General features: G+C 47.2%; 1 protein-coding gene across 1 annotated transcript in view; it reads left to right on the top strand.

Annotated features, from left to right (window-relative positions):
• The first annotated feature begins 1,715 nt into the window (after window positions 1–1,715).
• The window catches only part of AK7 (adenylate kinase 7), a 74,759-nt gene continuing 59,297 nt past the window's right edge, over window positions 1,716–17,177 (top strand). The window contains exons 1-4 of the mRNA XM_058740593.1: window positions 1,716–1,770; window positions 4,845–5,326; window positions 8,223–8,402; window positions 14,824–14,932. Of these exons, the coding sequence (XP_058596576.1) occupies window positions 1,716–1,770; window positions 4,845–5,326; window positions 8,223–8,402; window positions 14,824–14,932 (826 nt within the window). The remainder of the gene's footprint in view (window positions 1,771–4,844; window positions 5,327–8,222; window positions 8,403–14,823; window positions 14,933–17,177) is intronic.

Raw genomic sequence — 17,177 nt, forward strand, 5'->3', positions numbered from 1 at the left:
AGCATCCCACTTCGGCTCAGGTCACGATCTCACAATCTGTGAGTTCGAGCCACACATCAGGCTCTCTGCTGTCAGCACAGAGCCCCCTTCAGTTCCTCTGTCCACCCCTCCCCACCTCAACCCCTCCCCCTGCTCATGCGCTCTCAAAAATGAACTTCAAAAAATAATGAAAAAAAAATGGCAACGGGAAAAAATTATACCACGTGAAAAAAAGATCTAAAACTATGATCTGTTTTCGAACAACTCACGGGAAGAATAAAATGTTCTGCAGTGTTAACACGAGCTATCAGTAGGTGATAAGATAGGTAATTTTCGTCGTCGTCTTCATACTTTTTCACAGTTTCTTCGTTAGCTTTTAGGCGATAATTCGGCGAGATCTGGATGGTGCTTCAGCGGCCGAAGAACCTTTTCCTCTCAAAAGCACCAAGCTGCACTGCATCGTGCTCACTTACAGGACCCTTGAAGAGGCAGCTTGACTGCGAAGCCCGGACAGTGCCCGCCCACCCCTTGCCCAGGACGACAGCCTTCCTCCCACCTTTCCTCCAGGTCAGCAGTGAATCGGCCACTAGTGGTGTCCTTAGCCGCCTGCATCACACCGCGCTCTTCCCTGTCTGGTGTTCAAACACCCAGGATGTGCTGTTTGTCACGGGGAACGGGGTGAAACACAGATCCTGACGTGTGCCACGCGGACCTCCGAACTCTGCCCTCGGCCCCTTTGTTTTGGGGATGGCTTGGCTGAGACGTGGACAGAGGGAGGGCCTTGCTCAGCAGTCCACCCGTGAGCACGCGTGGGGTCAGAACCCCGTCTTCTGTCTCCACCAACTGTCCCCATCCAGTGACACAAGTGTCACCTGAACTCCGTGGCTGCAGGCTTAGTTCATTTTATTGCGCTTCACAGATAATGCAGGGGAGGGGGGAGGCGGGGCGGACAGTTCCACAAATTAAAGGTATATTTGTGTGGTCACCTGTGATCAGTGATCTTTGATGTTACTATTATCATTGTTACGGGTGCCACAAAGCACACCCATACAGGACGGTGAACCTTATTGATAAACTGTGTTCTGACGGCTCCAGCGACGGGCCGTTCCCCCCCGTCTCTCTCCCTCTCCTTGCACCTCCCGATTCCCCGAGCCACAATATTGAAATTAGGCCACTTAATAACCCTACGGTGGCCTCTTAAGTGTGCAAGTAAAAGGAAGAGTTGCACATCTCTCATTTAAAAAAATTTTTTTAACCTTTATTCATTTTTGAGACAGAGCATGAACAGGGGAAGGTCAGAGAGAGAGGGAGACACAGAATCTGAAACAGGCTCCAGGCTTTGAGCTGTCAGCACGGAGCCTGACGCGGGGCTCGAACTCACGGACCGCGAGATCATGACCTGAGCCGAAGGTGGACACTCCACGACTGAGCCACCCAGACGTCCCGCACATCTCTCATTTTAAACCAAAAGCTAGAAATGTTTAGCGAGGAACACATGGAAAGCCAAGGTAGGCCAAAAGTGAGGCCTCTTGCACCAATTAGCTGAGATGTGAACGCAAAGGGAAAGTTCTTGAAGGAAACTAATAGTGCCCTCCGGTGAACACACAAATGATAAAGCAAAACAGCCTTACTGCTCGTGTGGAGGAGGTTGTGGTCTAGATAGATCATCAGCCAACCACCACCTTCCCTTATACCAGGAAACCTCAGCCAGAGCAAGGCCTTAACTCTTCAATCCTATGAAGGGTGGGAAAGGTGAGCAAGCTGCAGAAGAGAAGTTCAAAGCTGCCAGAGGTTAGTCAGGAGGTTTAAGGAAAGACGTCTCCATATCATAAAAGTCCAATTCAAAGCAAGCTCTCTAGAAGATCCAGCTAAGCTAACTAATGAAGGCGGCCACACTAAACATTTTCCATGTGAATGAAACAGCCTTCTACTGGAAGAAGATGCCTTCTAGGACTGTGATAGCTAGAGAACAGTCAATGCCTGGCTTCAAAGGACGGGCTGACTTGTTAGGAGCTAATGTAGCAGTGACTTTAATTGGAAGCCGATGCTCATTTACCATTCCCCAAATCCCAGGGCCCTTGAGAATTACGCTAAATCCACTGTGTGCTCTATAAAATGGGACAGCTAAGCCTGGGTGACGGCACATCTGTTTACAACATAATCTGCTAAATATCTTAAGCCCCTGTTGAGACCTGTTCAGGAAAAAAAAAAAAATCATTTCAAAATATTACCGCTTATCGACAGTGTATACCCGATGAAGACGTGCAATGAGATGAATGTTACTTTCAGGCCTGTTAACAACAGGCAGGTCTGTTCTACAGCCCACGGATCAAGGAGTAATTTCGACTTTCGAGTCTTATTTAAGAAATACATTTTGAAAAGCTGTAGCTGTCTCATAATTCCTCTGATGGATTTGGGCAAGGTAAATTGAAAACCTAAAAAGGATTCACCATTTTAGACGCCATGAAAACATGATTTACAAGAAGAGGTCAAAATACCAACATGGAGTTTGGAAGAAGTTCATTCCAGCCCTCATGGATGATGCGGGGGGTTTCAAGACATCAGTGGAGGAAGTCACTGCAGATGTGATAGAAACAGCAGGAGAGTTAGAATTGGAAGGGCAGCCTGAAGACGGGACTGATTTGCTACAATCTCACAATAAAACTTGAACGGGTGGGCAGTTGCTTCTTATGGATGAGCTAAGAAAGTGAGTTTCTCAAGATGGAACCTATTGGTGAAGATTGTTGAAATGACAAGGTCTAGAATATCTCATAAATTTAGCTCACAAAGCAGGACAGGTTGAGAGGATTCACTCCAATTTTGAAAGAAGTTCTACTGTGGGTAAAACACTACCAAACAGCATCACATGCTAGAGAAATGATTCCTGAAAGGAATGGTCAATCATTGGTGTGCAATTCATTGTTGTCTTATTTTAAGAAACTGCCCCAGCCACCCCAACCCTCAGCAAACACCACACTGATTAACCAACCAGCAGCCATCAACACTGAGGCAAGACCCTGCACCAACAAAAAGATTAAAACTCACCGAGCACTCAAATAATGGTTAGCATTTTTTAGCAATAAAGTATTTTTTAATTATGGTACATCGATTTTTTTTTTAGACATAATCCTATAGCACACTTAATCGACTACACTGTAGGGTAAACACAACTTTCATATGCACCGGGAAACCAAGAAATTCACTCGCTTTGTTGCAATTGTGGTGGTCTGGAAACCAAAATTCTCCAAGGTATGCCTATATATGAAAGCTGATTCTAAAAAAGGATAACAGACAAAGAAAGGGACATTACTTGGTGACATAATAGAATTAATCAATAGACCCTCCTTCCCTCACCTACCAACATGACAGCTGTAAAATAAATGCTCTGGAAACCATCCACTTGGAACTATGGCACCAGGTCGCTTACCAGTTAGTAGGAGGAGAACCATAAGAATGAAACAAAGCTGAGCTATTATATAGTAAGACGACCAGTTGAATCACTTTCAAAATACTCACCTGCTTAGCTGCATATCAATAGGGACAAACTAAAATCGAAATGAGGCATCTAGTGAATTCTAGAATATTTGGACTAAAGTCATTTGAAAGAATGCTGAAGAATATTTACTCCATAAAGTTTTGCACTGGTCTTGCATGAATATTTTTACATCTTGTTGATAACTTTTAAAAAACTGTTGCTGTGAGCAAGCTGTTCCCAAAGTGAGTGCAAAATTTCAAGGTGTTAATTGTATCAAAACAAGTTTTAGTGAGACATATATAAAAAAGAAAAGGGGGTAGAGACAAGAAAAAGAAAAGAGAGAAAGAAAGAAAAAGAGAAAGAAAAAAAAATGAAAGGCTCCCATTTGCAGACCTGTACCTTAGCCCTGCAGAAAAATAAAAAGCGATTTCACCTTTGGACACCATTTCAGAAAATGCTGTCGTCTATATCTTACTTAATCCTAACAGCCCTGTTAGGCTGGTCATTTCACTCCTGTTTTACAGCCAATTTAACAGCTGAGGTAAGGTTAAAACATTATCCCAATCTCCCACAGATGGCTGCAGAGCTGGGATTCAAGGCCAAATGTGCTGAGTGCCCAGAACCTCCAAGTTGTATGAAGCTCCTGGGTCACATCCATTTTTGAGGCAATTAAATACACACACACACACACACACACACACACACACACACACACACACATACACACGGCGCCTGGGTGGCTCAGTCAGCTAAATTGCCATCTCTTGATTTCTGTTGGGGTCACGATCGCAACCCATTGGTGAGTTCAAGCCCCGGAGACTGGCTCCATGTTGACAGTGCAGAGCCTGCCTCGGATTCCGTCTCCCCCGCCCTCTACCCCTCCCCTGTCTGCCCCTCCCCCATGCTCTCTCTCTAAATAAATACAGTGTGTATAAAAAAAAAAAATGCTGCATGGGTTAAATATCTACATTTAACAAGTTATTGTGTAGAACACAAAGCATTTCAATAGAATCAGACTGCTCCAAGACAAGGGCAGGATATATAGTCCACAAGGTCATTTGTGGTCCTGTGATAAGACAAACTGAATGTCATCTTTTAATTTGTAGGTTTAGCTGGGCACCTGCATGTATAATCTCGTTTGGAAAGGTCAAAGCCTTTCGCTGGGAATGTGGATGACACCCCTGCCAGCCCCCAGGTCTCCCGGAACTGCTACCAAACAGCCCCTAAAGCCAGCTGAGCCCCATGAATCAAGCAGCAACTGGACAGTGAGGACCACACGCGCTGTCGTTCCAGCGTCCTGGACACGAAACTCCATGGCCACAGCTGCTCTTTGCGCTGCAGGATTGTCACGTCCTGGTCAGACCATCCCACAGGGCAACGTGTGTGTAAGCTTTCCTGGATCAGCGGATTCAGCAGTATTTCCAGCGGTCCGCGTCAGGTGACCCCTGGGGGGTGTTTCCAGTTTCGGAATCAAAGAGAGGAAAGGGAGCAGGGGTCGTCTGGCCCCTGTGTCAAGGCCTCAGGAGGCCTCGAAAGAGAACTCGCCCTGCACCAGAGCACAGGGCGCGGAAGCAAGCAGAGCGGGCACACCACCCTGGCCCCACCACCCGGCAGAGCCCGCCCCGCGCGGGAAACCGGCGGCCCCGCCCCCACCCCAGGAACGCTCCGCCCCGCGCCCTAGGCCACGCCCCTGAAGAGTTCGCTCGTTCCCCAACTCCTTGGCAACCAGAGGGACGCTTTCTCCTTAGCTACCGTGCGGCTGCCACCAAGGGTGAGGAAGAGGAAGTTACTGCACCCATGGAGAAAGTTATCCGGATCCAGAGGGTGTTTATAAACCTGCTGGATTCATACAGCAGCGGGAACATCGGGAAGGTGAGCAGCGGAGGGTCAGAGTGGAGTCCCAGACCCCAGTTCCCGGTCCCCCGCCCCGGGCTCCCGAACCCCCGAACCCAGCGAGGGTCTGTGCCACGGGGCGCTGTCAGAGGCTCCCCTTAAGAGAGGGTTCCTGGTCCTGGGCACCAGTCTGCACGCAGAGCTCCAGCTGGAAGCCCAGGTGTTTGCAGGAGGGAGTCCGAGGGCAGAGAGGTGAGGGTGCAGGGAACCAGGCCGCAGGGCAGCAGGTAGGGAGCCCAGGGCCCGAGAGACTTGGCGACTGACAAAAATGTTTCTTTCTTTCTTTCTTTTTGAAAATGTTGTATTTATTTTTGAGAAAGCCAGAGAGAGTGTGAGCAGGGGAGGGTGAGAGACAGAGGGAGACAGAGAATCTGAAGCAGGCTCCAGGCTTCGAGCTGTCAGCACAGAGCCTGACATGGGGCTCAAATTCACAACCTGTGAGATCATAACCTGAGTTGAAGTCGGACCCTTAACCGACTGAGCCATCCAGGTGCCCCCAGAAATGTTTCTTTTAAAATCAGAAGGAACCAGGGGCGCCTGGGTGGCGCAGTCGGTTAAGCGGCCGACTTCAGCCAGGTCACGATCTCGCGGTCCGTGAGTTCGAGCCCCGCGTCGGGCTCTGGGCTGATGGCTCGGAGCCTGGAGCCTGTTTCCGATTCTGTGTCTCCCTCTCTCTCTGCCCCTCCCCCGTTCATGCTCTGTCTCTCTCTGTCCCAAAAATAAATAAAAAACGTTGAAAATTTAAAAAAATATAAATAAATAAATAAATAAATAAATAAATAAATAAATAAATAAAATAAAATCAGAAGGAACCAAATGAAACGTTAGAGTCAAAGATTGTGGGTCTCTATGGCAATACAGTCGTGAAATATAATTTTTCATTTTGGGGGGGGGGAGGAAAAGGCCCATGAAAGTCAGAAGGTGGGCCTGTTCAGCAGTTAAATGGTGCCTCAGGCGTGCTCAGCACTCCACGGATATTTGTTGCATAAATTAAAGCAGAGTCCAACACAAAGGCCCACATCTGGGGGCAGGGAGGGGGTGGAGGTCAGGCTCTTGGTTTATATTCCAAATCCAATGAAAGCTACTGGATTATTGTACAAAGAGAGGTGAACCTGACTGAGATTAGGAGAGTGGGAGGGAAGAGAATTTAGCTTTTTACTTTACCCCCCTTTTGAGCTCTGATTATTTTTTTACAGTATAATATTTTTAGAGCAAATTTTCTTTTCTTTCCATTTGTAGAGATCTTTTGCAAAAGCTTATCAGTAACAGAATTTTCAGTTCTTCCTTAATTCACCTGGACCTCTAGTTCTGGCCTTTTAGGTAATTGCTGTTCTCTGTACCAAGCACCATGTGAGTGGGAATAAGAAGTCTATAAAAGAAATGGAGGCCAGGTCTCTGGTCTTCAGGTTCCCTGCCCAGCTGGGCAACGCCACCCGCTCCCCACAGCCCCTGCTGCCCCCTCTCTGTCCCCGGGACGGAGCAGTGTGGTGGGCGTGGTATGTGTGCAGCCTTGAGATCCCAGGGTCCAGCTGTACCCCTCCCTGCCCGTGCAATCTTGGGCAAGTTACTTCCAGCTGGGCATCTCTTTCCTCATCTGTGAAATGAGATAATAAAATGGAATATGTATGTTTGAGAGAGAAATGAAAATATACATGACATACTTGGAAGAATTATCTTCCAGTAAGAGGTTGAACCTGCTAATCTTGCATTACTAACTCAAAGTGACGTTTATCAAAATAAATGAGGTGGGACTTCCTGTTTGTTTCGTTTTGGTTTGCTTTTCCTCCCACGGTGTAATAGTATCATGATTACATACGTGTTTAATATGGAAATTAAAACCATTCTTATAAAGTATACATACAGATTATATATACATACATATACGTTTGTGTATACACACACACACACACACACACACACACACGTGTATATATGAAACTCTTTAACATTTCTTAAGCCACTCCCAAGGATAACTTCTGTAAAATAAAAAGCGAAACTTCGCCAACTTCATTCTATTTCATTACTTGTAAAGGTAGCCACTGGCCACATGTGGCTATTGAACGTTTCAGTGTGGCAAATCCAAATGGAGATTAGCCTACCGTCAGCGTAAAACGCACATCGAATTTCAAAGACTTAGTGTGAACAAAAAGGAACATAAAAGATCTCATTAATAATTTTTTTCCACTGATTACATGTTAAACTGATAATATTTTGAATCTGTTGGGTAAAGAAAACACTATTTAAATTAGTTACACTGGTTTCTTTTTACTGCTGTTAATGTGGCAACTAGCCAATTTAACTTACCTGAGTTGATCACATTACACTGCTACATTTCTATTAGACAAGATCATCGTGGTGACTGCAGCCCTGCTCTGCCCGTTGCCAGAGCAGGGCAATATTCTTAACACCTTCTTTAAGTTCTCTGGGCCTGGCTTCCTCATCTATAAAAGAGAGTGCCATTGGGGCACCCGGGTGGCTCAGTCGGTTGGGCATCTGACTCTTGATTTCGGCTCAGGTCATGATCTCCAGGATGGGGAGGTCAAGCCCTGCATCAGGCTCTGCACTGACAGTGCAGAGCCTGCTTGAGATTCCCCCTCTCTCTGTGCCCCTCCCTTGCATGCACTCTCTCTTTCTCAAAAATAAATAATAAATTTTAGAAACACTTTAAAATTAGAGTGCCATAATACCCACTTGGCCGTGTTACTGGGGTCATTGTTAGTTTCAGCAAACCACCAGGGTAAAACGCATCGGCTATGCACGTGGGGTACCTCTAGCAAGCCCTCAAGAATGGTCGGTGTTTAGAATCATTCCAACTGTCTACCCTTTCTCTAAGTTGTCCTTAGTATTTTCTTAGCAAGTTTGTGTTTTCTTGCAGTTCCTGTCTAACTGTGTAGTCGGGGCTTCACTTGAAGAAATCACAGAAGAAGAGGAAGAAGAAGAAAGTAAGTCAGCCATGGAAGCCTCATCCAAACTGAAGGACAGCACGTTCCAGATCGTGGGTACGCTTTCCAAGCTCGAAGGCGTTCCGCCCAACTTTGCCGTGGAGACATACAGCGTAAGTCCAGGTGGCTTTTGCTCAGAGTTGACCAAGGGCAGAGTCACCTTGCGCTCCAACACCTTCACAATATGCTGTTATTCTCTGCTTCTCCTTCTCTCTTCCGCACACGTGGGGGTGCAAGAAGGTGTGGGACAGGTGGAGGCAGGTCTTTCTCCCCTGACGGAGAACAACCATTGTCTCCACTTTAAATGTGTGCCTGGAGCAAAGAATTTGAATTAGATACTCCTGGAAGGGATGGATCTAATTTGGACTTGCAGACTCATAGAATCTTCTAAACTGTGTTCAAAATGCATGCTGCCCCTCACTACCCAACTATGGTGGGCGCTTTCTGGGAGGGAGAAACCTCCTTTGGTAATAAGCCACTAGGAAATAACATATCATTATGTTGCTGTCTTACTGAGAAACGGTGCGGCCGTTGTTGAACCCAACTCTGTGCTCGGGAGCTAAAATATAACACAAAGACAGAGTGTGGGGATAAAGAGGAACGATAGTCTTATTACTTTGCCAGGCAAAGGAGGCTACAGCAGGCTAATGCCTTCAAAACTGCAGACCCTTCCGGTTAAAAAAATGGGCAGGAGTCACGAACAGACATTCTTCTAACAAGACATCCAGATGGCTGACGCATGGAAAGATGCTCAACATCACTCATCAATCATCAGGGAAATACAAATCAAAATCACATTGAGATACCACCTCACACCTGCCAGAATGGCTAAAATCAACAACACAGGAAAAAAAATCAAATCAAATCAACAACACGGGAAACAACAGGGGTTGGCGAGGATGTGGAGAAAGGGGAGCCCTCTTACACTGCTGGTGGGAATGCTGGTAGCACGGAGGCTGCTCGGATTCTGTCTCTCCCTCTCTCTCTGCCCCTCCCTCCTCTCTCTCTCTCTCAAAAACAAATAAATAACCTTAAAAAAAAAGTTAAAAATAGAACCACCCTACAAGCCAGCAATTGCACTACTAGGCTTTTACCCACAGGATACAAAACTACTGATTCAAAGGACCCTGATGTTTATAGCAGCTTCATCAACAATAGCCAAATTATGGATAGAGCCCAAAGTCCACTGACTGATGAACAGATAAAAAGATGTGGTGTGTGTGTGTGTGTGTGTGTGTGTGTGTGTGTGTGTGTGTGTGTATATATATATATATATATATAATGGAATATTACTCGGCCATTAGAAAGAATGAAATCTTGCCATTTGCAACGACGTGGATGGAGCTAGAGATTCTTATGCTAAGTGAAATAAGTCAGAGAAAGACAAATACCGTATGATGTCACTCATATGAAAACAGATGAGGGGCACCTGGGGGGTTCAGTCGGTTGAGCGTCCGACTTTGGCTCAGGTCATGATCTCGCAGTTCAGGAGTTCGAGCCCCACATCAGACTAGCTCCTGTCAGCCTGTTAGCACAGAGCCTGCTTCAGATTCTCTGTCCCCCTCTCTGTGCTCCTCCCCCCGCTTGCACTCTCCCAAAAATAAATAATTTTCTTAAAATAAATAAAACAGATGAATATAGGGGGGAAAGAGAGAGAGAGAGAGAGAGAAGTAAACCAGGAAACAGACTCTTAACTATCGAGAACAGTTACCGGAGGGGTGCAGTGGGGGTGCGTGGGCTAACTGGGTGATGGGCATTAAGGAGGACGCTTGCCGTGTTGATCAACAGGTGTTGTATGTAAGTGACGAACCACTAAATTCTACGTCTGAAACTAATATTACACTGTACGTTACGTAACTGGCATTTAAACAAAAACTTGAAAACAACAACAACAGCAAACTGCAGACCCACTCTTCAAGGTGGTCTCAGGGCTGGCACCTGCCATCCAAGTCTGGTTACTAAGTGTACATTGAGGTCAGTGGGATGTCAGAATCCATACCGTGTTCCTGGAGCAAAGGATTCTACAGAGAAACAAGTGAAGAGGAGAGGGGGGCTTCAAGAACAAAGAGGAGAAGCATCTGTTCCCTTTCGAGTCAAGCCTTGCTGAACCACCAGTGTGTCCAACTTAACTTCCCACCGTCTTCACGTTTCTCTAGCAGTTTCACTGCCCCCGCATGACAAACTCTACGCACACAACCTGAGACATTTGAATGCCTCCAGTAGGGGTGTCAGCCTCTCATCGGCCTGCCTGCCGCTCTTCAGACCCTGCCATACAGCTCTGCACACGCCGTACCCTGGAACAGACTTTCCTCTGCCAACCCCACCCAGCCCTGTTCGTTCCGCAAGACTTAACTCAGGATGCCATCTCCTCCAGGAAGCCCTCGGTGATTCCCACTTCTTCCCCACTCCCAGTTTGGAATCTGAGCTCTTTTCTTGGACTCCCACAGCATCTTTACCTGCCTACATCATCCCACTTTTCCCACTCCATTGTTACTATCTGTCTGTTGTGGGTCACACTGCCCCAGATGGTTAGCCTTAAGAATAGACCGAGCCTCACTTGTTGCCCTGTTTATCCGTGCATCTTTGGCACGCAGCGCATTAACTGGCTGAAAGCAGCCCTCGATAAACACTTGTGAAATGAATGAAAGAGTCCTCTCCCCCCAACCTGCCATCTTAGGGAACCTTCTCCACCATTTACCCCCTTTCACCCTCTCCTGGGTCTTCAGTCACCACTGGCTTCTTTCTTTCTGCCTATACATGTGTTCAGTGCGCACATCTTTTGAACTTCATTCGGCCTTCCTGGTGGCTACCAGCCTCTTTCTCCGCCCCTGGCCCCTGCCCCCTCAGCGAGGGTCCAGCCACAGGAAATACCCTGACCCGTGTCACTGGTCTAATTCCCGGCTGGCCTAATTCCCAAAGTCCTATCTTACCCGGCTTCCCAGGAGAAAGTCTCCTTCCCTCTTCTGTGGTCTTTACCCCCTGACTTCCCTCGTGCATCTGAGCACTCCTTGTTTCACTGGCTCCTTTTCCTCGTTCTGCCCTTTAAACGCGCTTTTCCCCAGAACTCCCTCCTTTCTCGTAAGGGATGTCCCTCCTCAAGCTTCTCTGGTCCTATGGCTCCAGCTCCCCCATACAGGCCAATGCCTTTCAAATCTGTCTCCAGCCCTGTTGACCAGCAAATCCAACTGCCCCCTGGTGCACTCCCCCAGATGTCCTGCTGGCACTTCTAGTTCAATGGGCCCCCAAATGAAATTTATTTTCCTCCTCTACAAAACCACTCTTTCAGCCTCCTAATTTTGATTAAGGACCTAGATCTGTTTGGGCTGTTTGGGGCTGCAAGTCATAGGGGGAAAAGGCAAGGCAAACTGGCTTAGTAAAGAAGGAAATTCTTCAGTTTATGTGGCTGGTTGTCTCAGGGAAGATGCAGCTTCAGGGCTGGCGTGATCCAGGGGCTGCAGCTCCTTTTTCTGCCCCTTCCTGGCCTCTCCCTTCCTTTAAGGGTGACGTCACTCTTGGGCGGGGAGCAAGGCGGCAACGGTCCAGGGCCTCACGTTCACACACAGCAACACCGCGGTGAAGAGAACTTCCTGAAGTGCTCAGAGAAAGGAGGATGAACAATCCCACGGTCCCCTACAGGCGTCTCCTTAAATCTCGCGGTGTGGAAGTGAGTCACATGCCCATTCCTGAACCGATCACTGTACCCTGAGATCAATAAAGCCCAGCCCTGAAGCTAGGGAGTGGAGTTCAGATCCCCAGGCTGAGAGGGGCGCACCTGAACAAAACTGGGGTTCTGTCGGGAAAGGGGAAGAGGAAATGGACGTTTGTGTCCTCACGCACTCCCCGCTACCGCAGCTGTGGGCTCGTGGCGCCCCCTCTTGGTCACGAGGTCCTCACCTGGGCGCCTTACAGCCTCTCCACGAGGTGCCCCCTTCCCCTTAGCGTGGCCATTTGCGTTAGTTCAGATCTTTACCAGCACCCACCATTTACACTGGAGTTCGGATCCGTGAACGTGTCTCGAGCGTCCTAAGGATCCACAGAGGCGCGTGGAGCTCACACCTCGCAGGGACTCGCACACAAACACGCAGCCCCACGGCAGTGCAGTGGGCACGACCGCAGAGGTGTGGACACAGCAGCATCTGAAAAGGGCAGTTGATGAGCGCTCGGTCTTAGGTACGGAGCCAGGCAGATGTGGCTGCACACCCTGCCTACCACACAGATCAGCCCCCCCTCCCCCCCGGCCCCCTCAGCTCCTCGGGTCTGGAGATCCCGGAGCCTCCATCCGGGATGGAGGATGGTCCGCTACTGGGAGAAGCTGGGACTGAGGCCCGGCCTCTAGGGCTGAGTAGAGACTGCCAGGCAGATAAGGGGGCAAGGAAATGTCACACAAGGCGGGAACACATGGGGAAGTGTGTGGTATGCTTTAGAATAGGAAAAACATCAGCATAGCTTAGAGCATGGGTTGCAGGGAACCAAGGAGAAGAGGCAAGGGTGGCATGTAAGGTGAGAGAGAGCGGAGGATGGAAAACATTAGGCTGGTCTAGTTTGTGGAAGGTGCCTCTGCCTGGCTCAGCAAACCATCCACTATTCCAGGCTCTGCTGAATGAGCTCATATTCACTCTTCAATCCGACTCGAATGTCAACTCCCAGGAGCCTTAATCACATATTCCTCCTGGTCTATCAAACCTCAGATGTACCTCTATGATAGCCCTTTCTATATTGGGGGCTGCCATGTAAGGCTGGGCAGGTTGCACACTGTGCAAGGGCGCCTGCCTAAGGACATGAGTAGGAGCTGTGTTCTGCTGGGTTCAGAGTGCCCCAGAGTAGGTGCCGCCTTATCATTTCCCCACAAAGAGCAGATTGCCTTTTTCTAATTTGTTCAAAGGCTTCTTATATCCTTAGATATGTCCTTGTCTGCATTAGACTATAATTTGCTATAAGTTTTCCCAACAAAACAAACAAAATTTGCTAATTTGCTATAAGTTTTCCCAACAACACACACACACACACACACACACACACACACACACACACACACACAATGCTCCTTAGTGTAAACAACCAGACATTATTCATTTTGCCTCTATCCTCGGGGTCAAACAAAAGGCCCCCAAATGTTGGATGGGTAAACAAATGAATGGCAAAATGTGGTCACGCAACGTCTGATCAGGATGGCCATCCTCTTGGAAACGTGCCTGTTTCACCCGAAATCCAGCTATGACTTCACATGCGTGTGCGTGTTTCTTTGGACGCCACTCTCACATGCTGTCACGGGCTGGAATCATAGATGCTTTCTCTTCTTTCTCTCGGGCAGCATCTGGAGCACACGCCTTCCATTTGTCCAGTGACTTCCTTCCTTCCTTTCCCACGTCATTTCTGAATCTAGATCGGTCTCAGGTGCGTTGGGAGAGCAGGGTCGTCCTGTGTCGTCTCACTATTGAAAAATTAAAAACTGATGTTTGGATCGGCATTTTCAGAGTGTCTTCCCTTCTGCCCATTCAGCCCAGAAAAGAAACAGAATGGAGTGTATTATGGATTGAACTGTGTCTCCCCAAAAAAAGATCTGTTGAAGCCCTAACCCCAGAAAGCTCACAACGTGACCTATTTGGAGATAGGTCTTCACAGAGGAAATTGAGTTAAAAGGAGGTCATTGGGGTGGACCCCTCGTCCAATACGACTGACATCCTTACCAAAAGGGAAAACTTAGACCCAGACACGTATACAGGGAGAACACCTGGGAAGAGGAAGGCGGAGATGTGGTTGATGCATTAACCAGCCAAGGAATCCCAGAGATTTCCTGAGAGGCACCAGAAGCTAGGAGAGAGCCACGGAGCTAAATCTCCGTCACAGCCTTCCGAAGGGACCGGCCCTGCCGACACCTCGATCTTGGACTTGTGGCCTCCAGACCGTGGGACATGAATTTCTGTGGTTTAAGCCACTCAGTTTGTGGCCAGGAAGGAACACCTACCTAAAACACAGTGATCACCGAAGTTACTTTTGTCTAATGTAAGCACTTTTATATTTCCACCCATTAAAAGTTCCTGTGTTTTCGAAATATTCCCAACTGTCGACTGTAATAAGGCACCTTGCATGTACGAAGAGAATGGATGAATGCCATCATGAGGGTTCTGAAACCATCCACATTCATCACTCATCAGCACTTCTGAGCGATTCAGGATATATAATGGCTCAAGTAATCTTGCATAGAGTTTGCATTAGTTTCAAATGCCTCACACATTTTTCTTCCAGTGTGTTCTAATTCTTCCCTTCTGAATTGGGGTTTAAACAGCCTGCAGAAATAGTACCTAAAATCATTATGCAATTTTTTAATCATCTGTTCCCAGCTATTTTCATAAACTTATTTGTTACTTGGAAACTACACACAGAAGAGAGCCAAAATTTCGTTTTAAATAGAAACCCTGCAAATGTTTCCTGTAGGACACTTCATCTGCCGTATATCTAATTTGGAAATTGTCATTCCAGCTAAATATTAAGGTTAGCGCCTTGCAACAAATGACTGTCACATCTCTTTTTCAGAACATCTCTCGGGAGGACCTTCTCATGCACCTCCTGGAGTGTGACATCATCATTTATAACATCACCGAGAACCCACAGCAAGCAGAGGAGGCCATCTGGGCAGTCTCTGGTCAGTGAACTTCTTTCTTTTGTCTCCAGGGATGCTGCCTTTGTGCAACTTACTTAACCCAAGAGTCATCTAATGAACACGAGGCGAATTAGGACCGTGGGAAAACTGACCTGAGACTTACCTAAAACATGAAATGAAATTAGGCTAATGAGGGGCGCCTGGGTGGCTCAGTCGGCCGAGCGTTCAACTTTTGATTTAGGCTCAGGTCATGATCCCAGAGTCGTGGGATCGAGCCCCGTGTTGGGCTCCGAGCGTGCAGCCTACTTAAGATTCTCTCTCTCTCCCTCTGCCCCTCTCCCCCGTTTGTGTGTGCGTTCTCTCTCTCTCTCTCTCTCTCTCTCTCTCTTTCTCTCTCTCTCTCTCTCTTTCTCTGATAAAAAAAAAAAAGCTGATGAATATTCATCAGCCTTTGGATAGTGTTAAAAGATAAACCGAGGCATATGAGAATCTTTAAGAATTTATTTGAGCAAAACTCGATTCACGAGAGCACGCCATGCCGGAAGTGGCTTGGAGAGCTTCACCAACAGGGGCCAGGGGAAAGACTTACAGAGCAAAGGCAGAGCAAAGTGAGGAAGTTATCTGATTGGCTATAGTGTACTCAGCTGGCTTACCTGGAAGAGGCTAGTTGACTGTGACTGGTTGTCCTTGGGTGTTGGTTTCCGAAACTTGCAGCCCGTAACAGACTTAGGTTTTGATTTGTTCATGTGGACTACTATGGCCTTAGAGTCAGCTGAGACTTCATGGCTCCCTTGTTTGATTAAACAATGGGTGGGGCGCCCGAGGGGCTCATTTGGTTAGGCATCCCACTCTTGACTTCGGCTCAGGTCATGATCACACAGTTCGTGAGTTCGAGCCCCCACATTGGACTGTGCGCTGACAGTGTGGAGCCTGCTTGGGATTCTCTCTCTCCTCTCTCTGTCCCCTCACCTTAAAGTAAATAAACAAACTTAAAAAGCAGCTTTTATAAAAAAATAAATAAATATATAAAATAAACAATGGGTGCTTCCAAAGGATAGAACATTTTTTTTAAATGTTTATTTTTTGAGAGAGAGAGAGCACAATCAGGGGCAGGACAGAGAGAGAGAGACAGAGAGAGAGAGGGAATCCCAAGCAGGCTCCATGCTGTCCGTACAGAGCCCGATGCGGGGCTCGAACCCAGGAGCCATGAGATCGTGACCTGAGCCGAAGTCAGACGCTTCACCGACCGGGCCACCCAGGCACTCCAAGGATAGAACATTTTTAATCATTAAAGGAAATAACTTTCAAAATGCAACGTGTGTATTCATTCTACAGGCACTGCTTAAGGAGGTGCGGTCGAAGGTACTGGGGAGATACAAAGACAAATAAGAAAAAGATTATACCCTCAAGGCCCCTGTAGCCCCACAGGAGAGCTAAGGCACACGTGAGGAACTCTAATGCAGGACAGAGAATGGCATATTTATCAGACAGGTATCACAAGGGGGATGTGACTTTAAGAGGAGAGGAGTTGTTTCTTAGGTTCCAATGAAACTTCATTTATAAACACAGGCGCTACGTTGCCAACCCTCGAATGAGATGAACAGCAAAGTGACATTTTGGCTTAAATGAAAAGAAATGGGATGGAGCCTCGCGAATGACCGCACCATACTCGGGGAAATGATGGAGAAGTGCCGTCTGCGGGTGTGTGAGATTCCTCAGGAGCTTAGAGCGTTTGGTTCCTCTGTGTTCACCGTGCCTACGTTTCATCCAGTAGGGAACAAATCAAAACCAGGAACATTGTGTCATCTTTTGAAACAGGTTCTTTGAAAGCCTGCTTTCTGCATTTTGTCCCTTTGCAAACATTTACAGATGATGTATAACCGTGCCTTCTGAAATAATTGCACCACTTAAAAATCATAATTAGAGCTAACATGTAATGAATCCTTATTTTGTGTCAGGCTTTGAGAATTGATTTTTCTATATAATGTATTCTTGTAATTAATTTTTTTTTTTCCTGAAATGAAACCTGGACATGTTTGGGGGCGTTTGGGTGGCTCAGTTGGTTAAGCGTCTGACTTCGGCTCAGGTCATGATCTCACCGTTCGTGAGTTCAAGCCCATGTCAGGTTCAGTGCTGACAGCTCAGAGCCTGGAGCCTGCTTTAGATTCTGTGTCTCTGTTTCCCTCTGCCTCTCGCCTGCTCTCTCTCTCTCTCTCTCTCTCAATCTCCCAAAAATAAGCAGACATTAAAAAACTAAAACAAACCTGAACATGTTTGGAAAATTAAG

The sequence above is a fragment of the Neofelis nebulosa genome, chromosome 7 (assembly GCF_028018385.1).
Source record: "Neofelis nebulosa isolate mNeoNeb1 chromosome 7, mNeoNeb1.pri, whole genome shotgun sequence".
Lineage (NCBI taxonomy): Eukaryota > Metazoa > Chordata > Mammalia > Carnivora > Felidae > Neofelis > Neofelis nebulosa.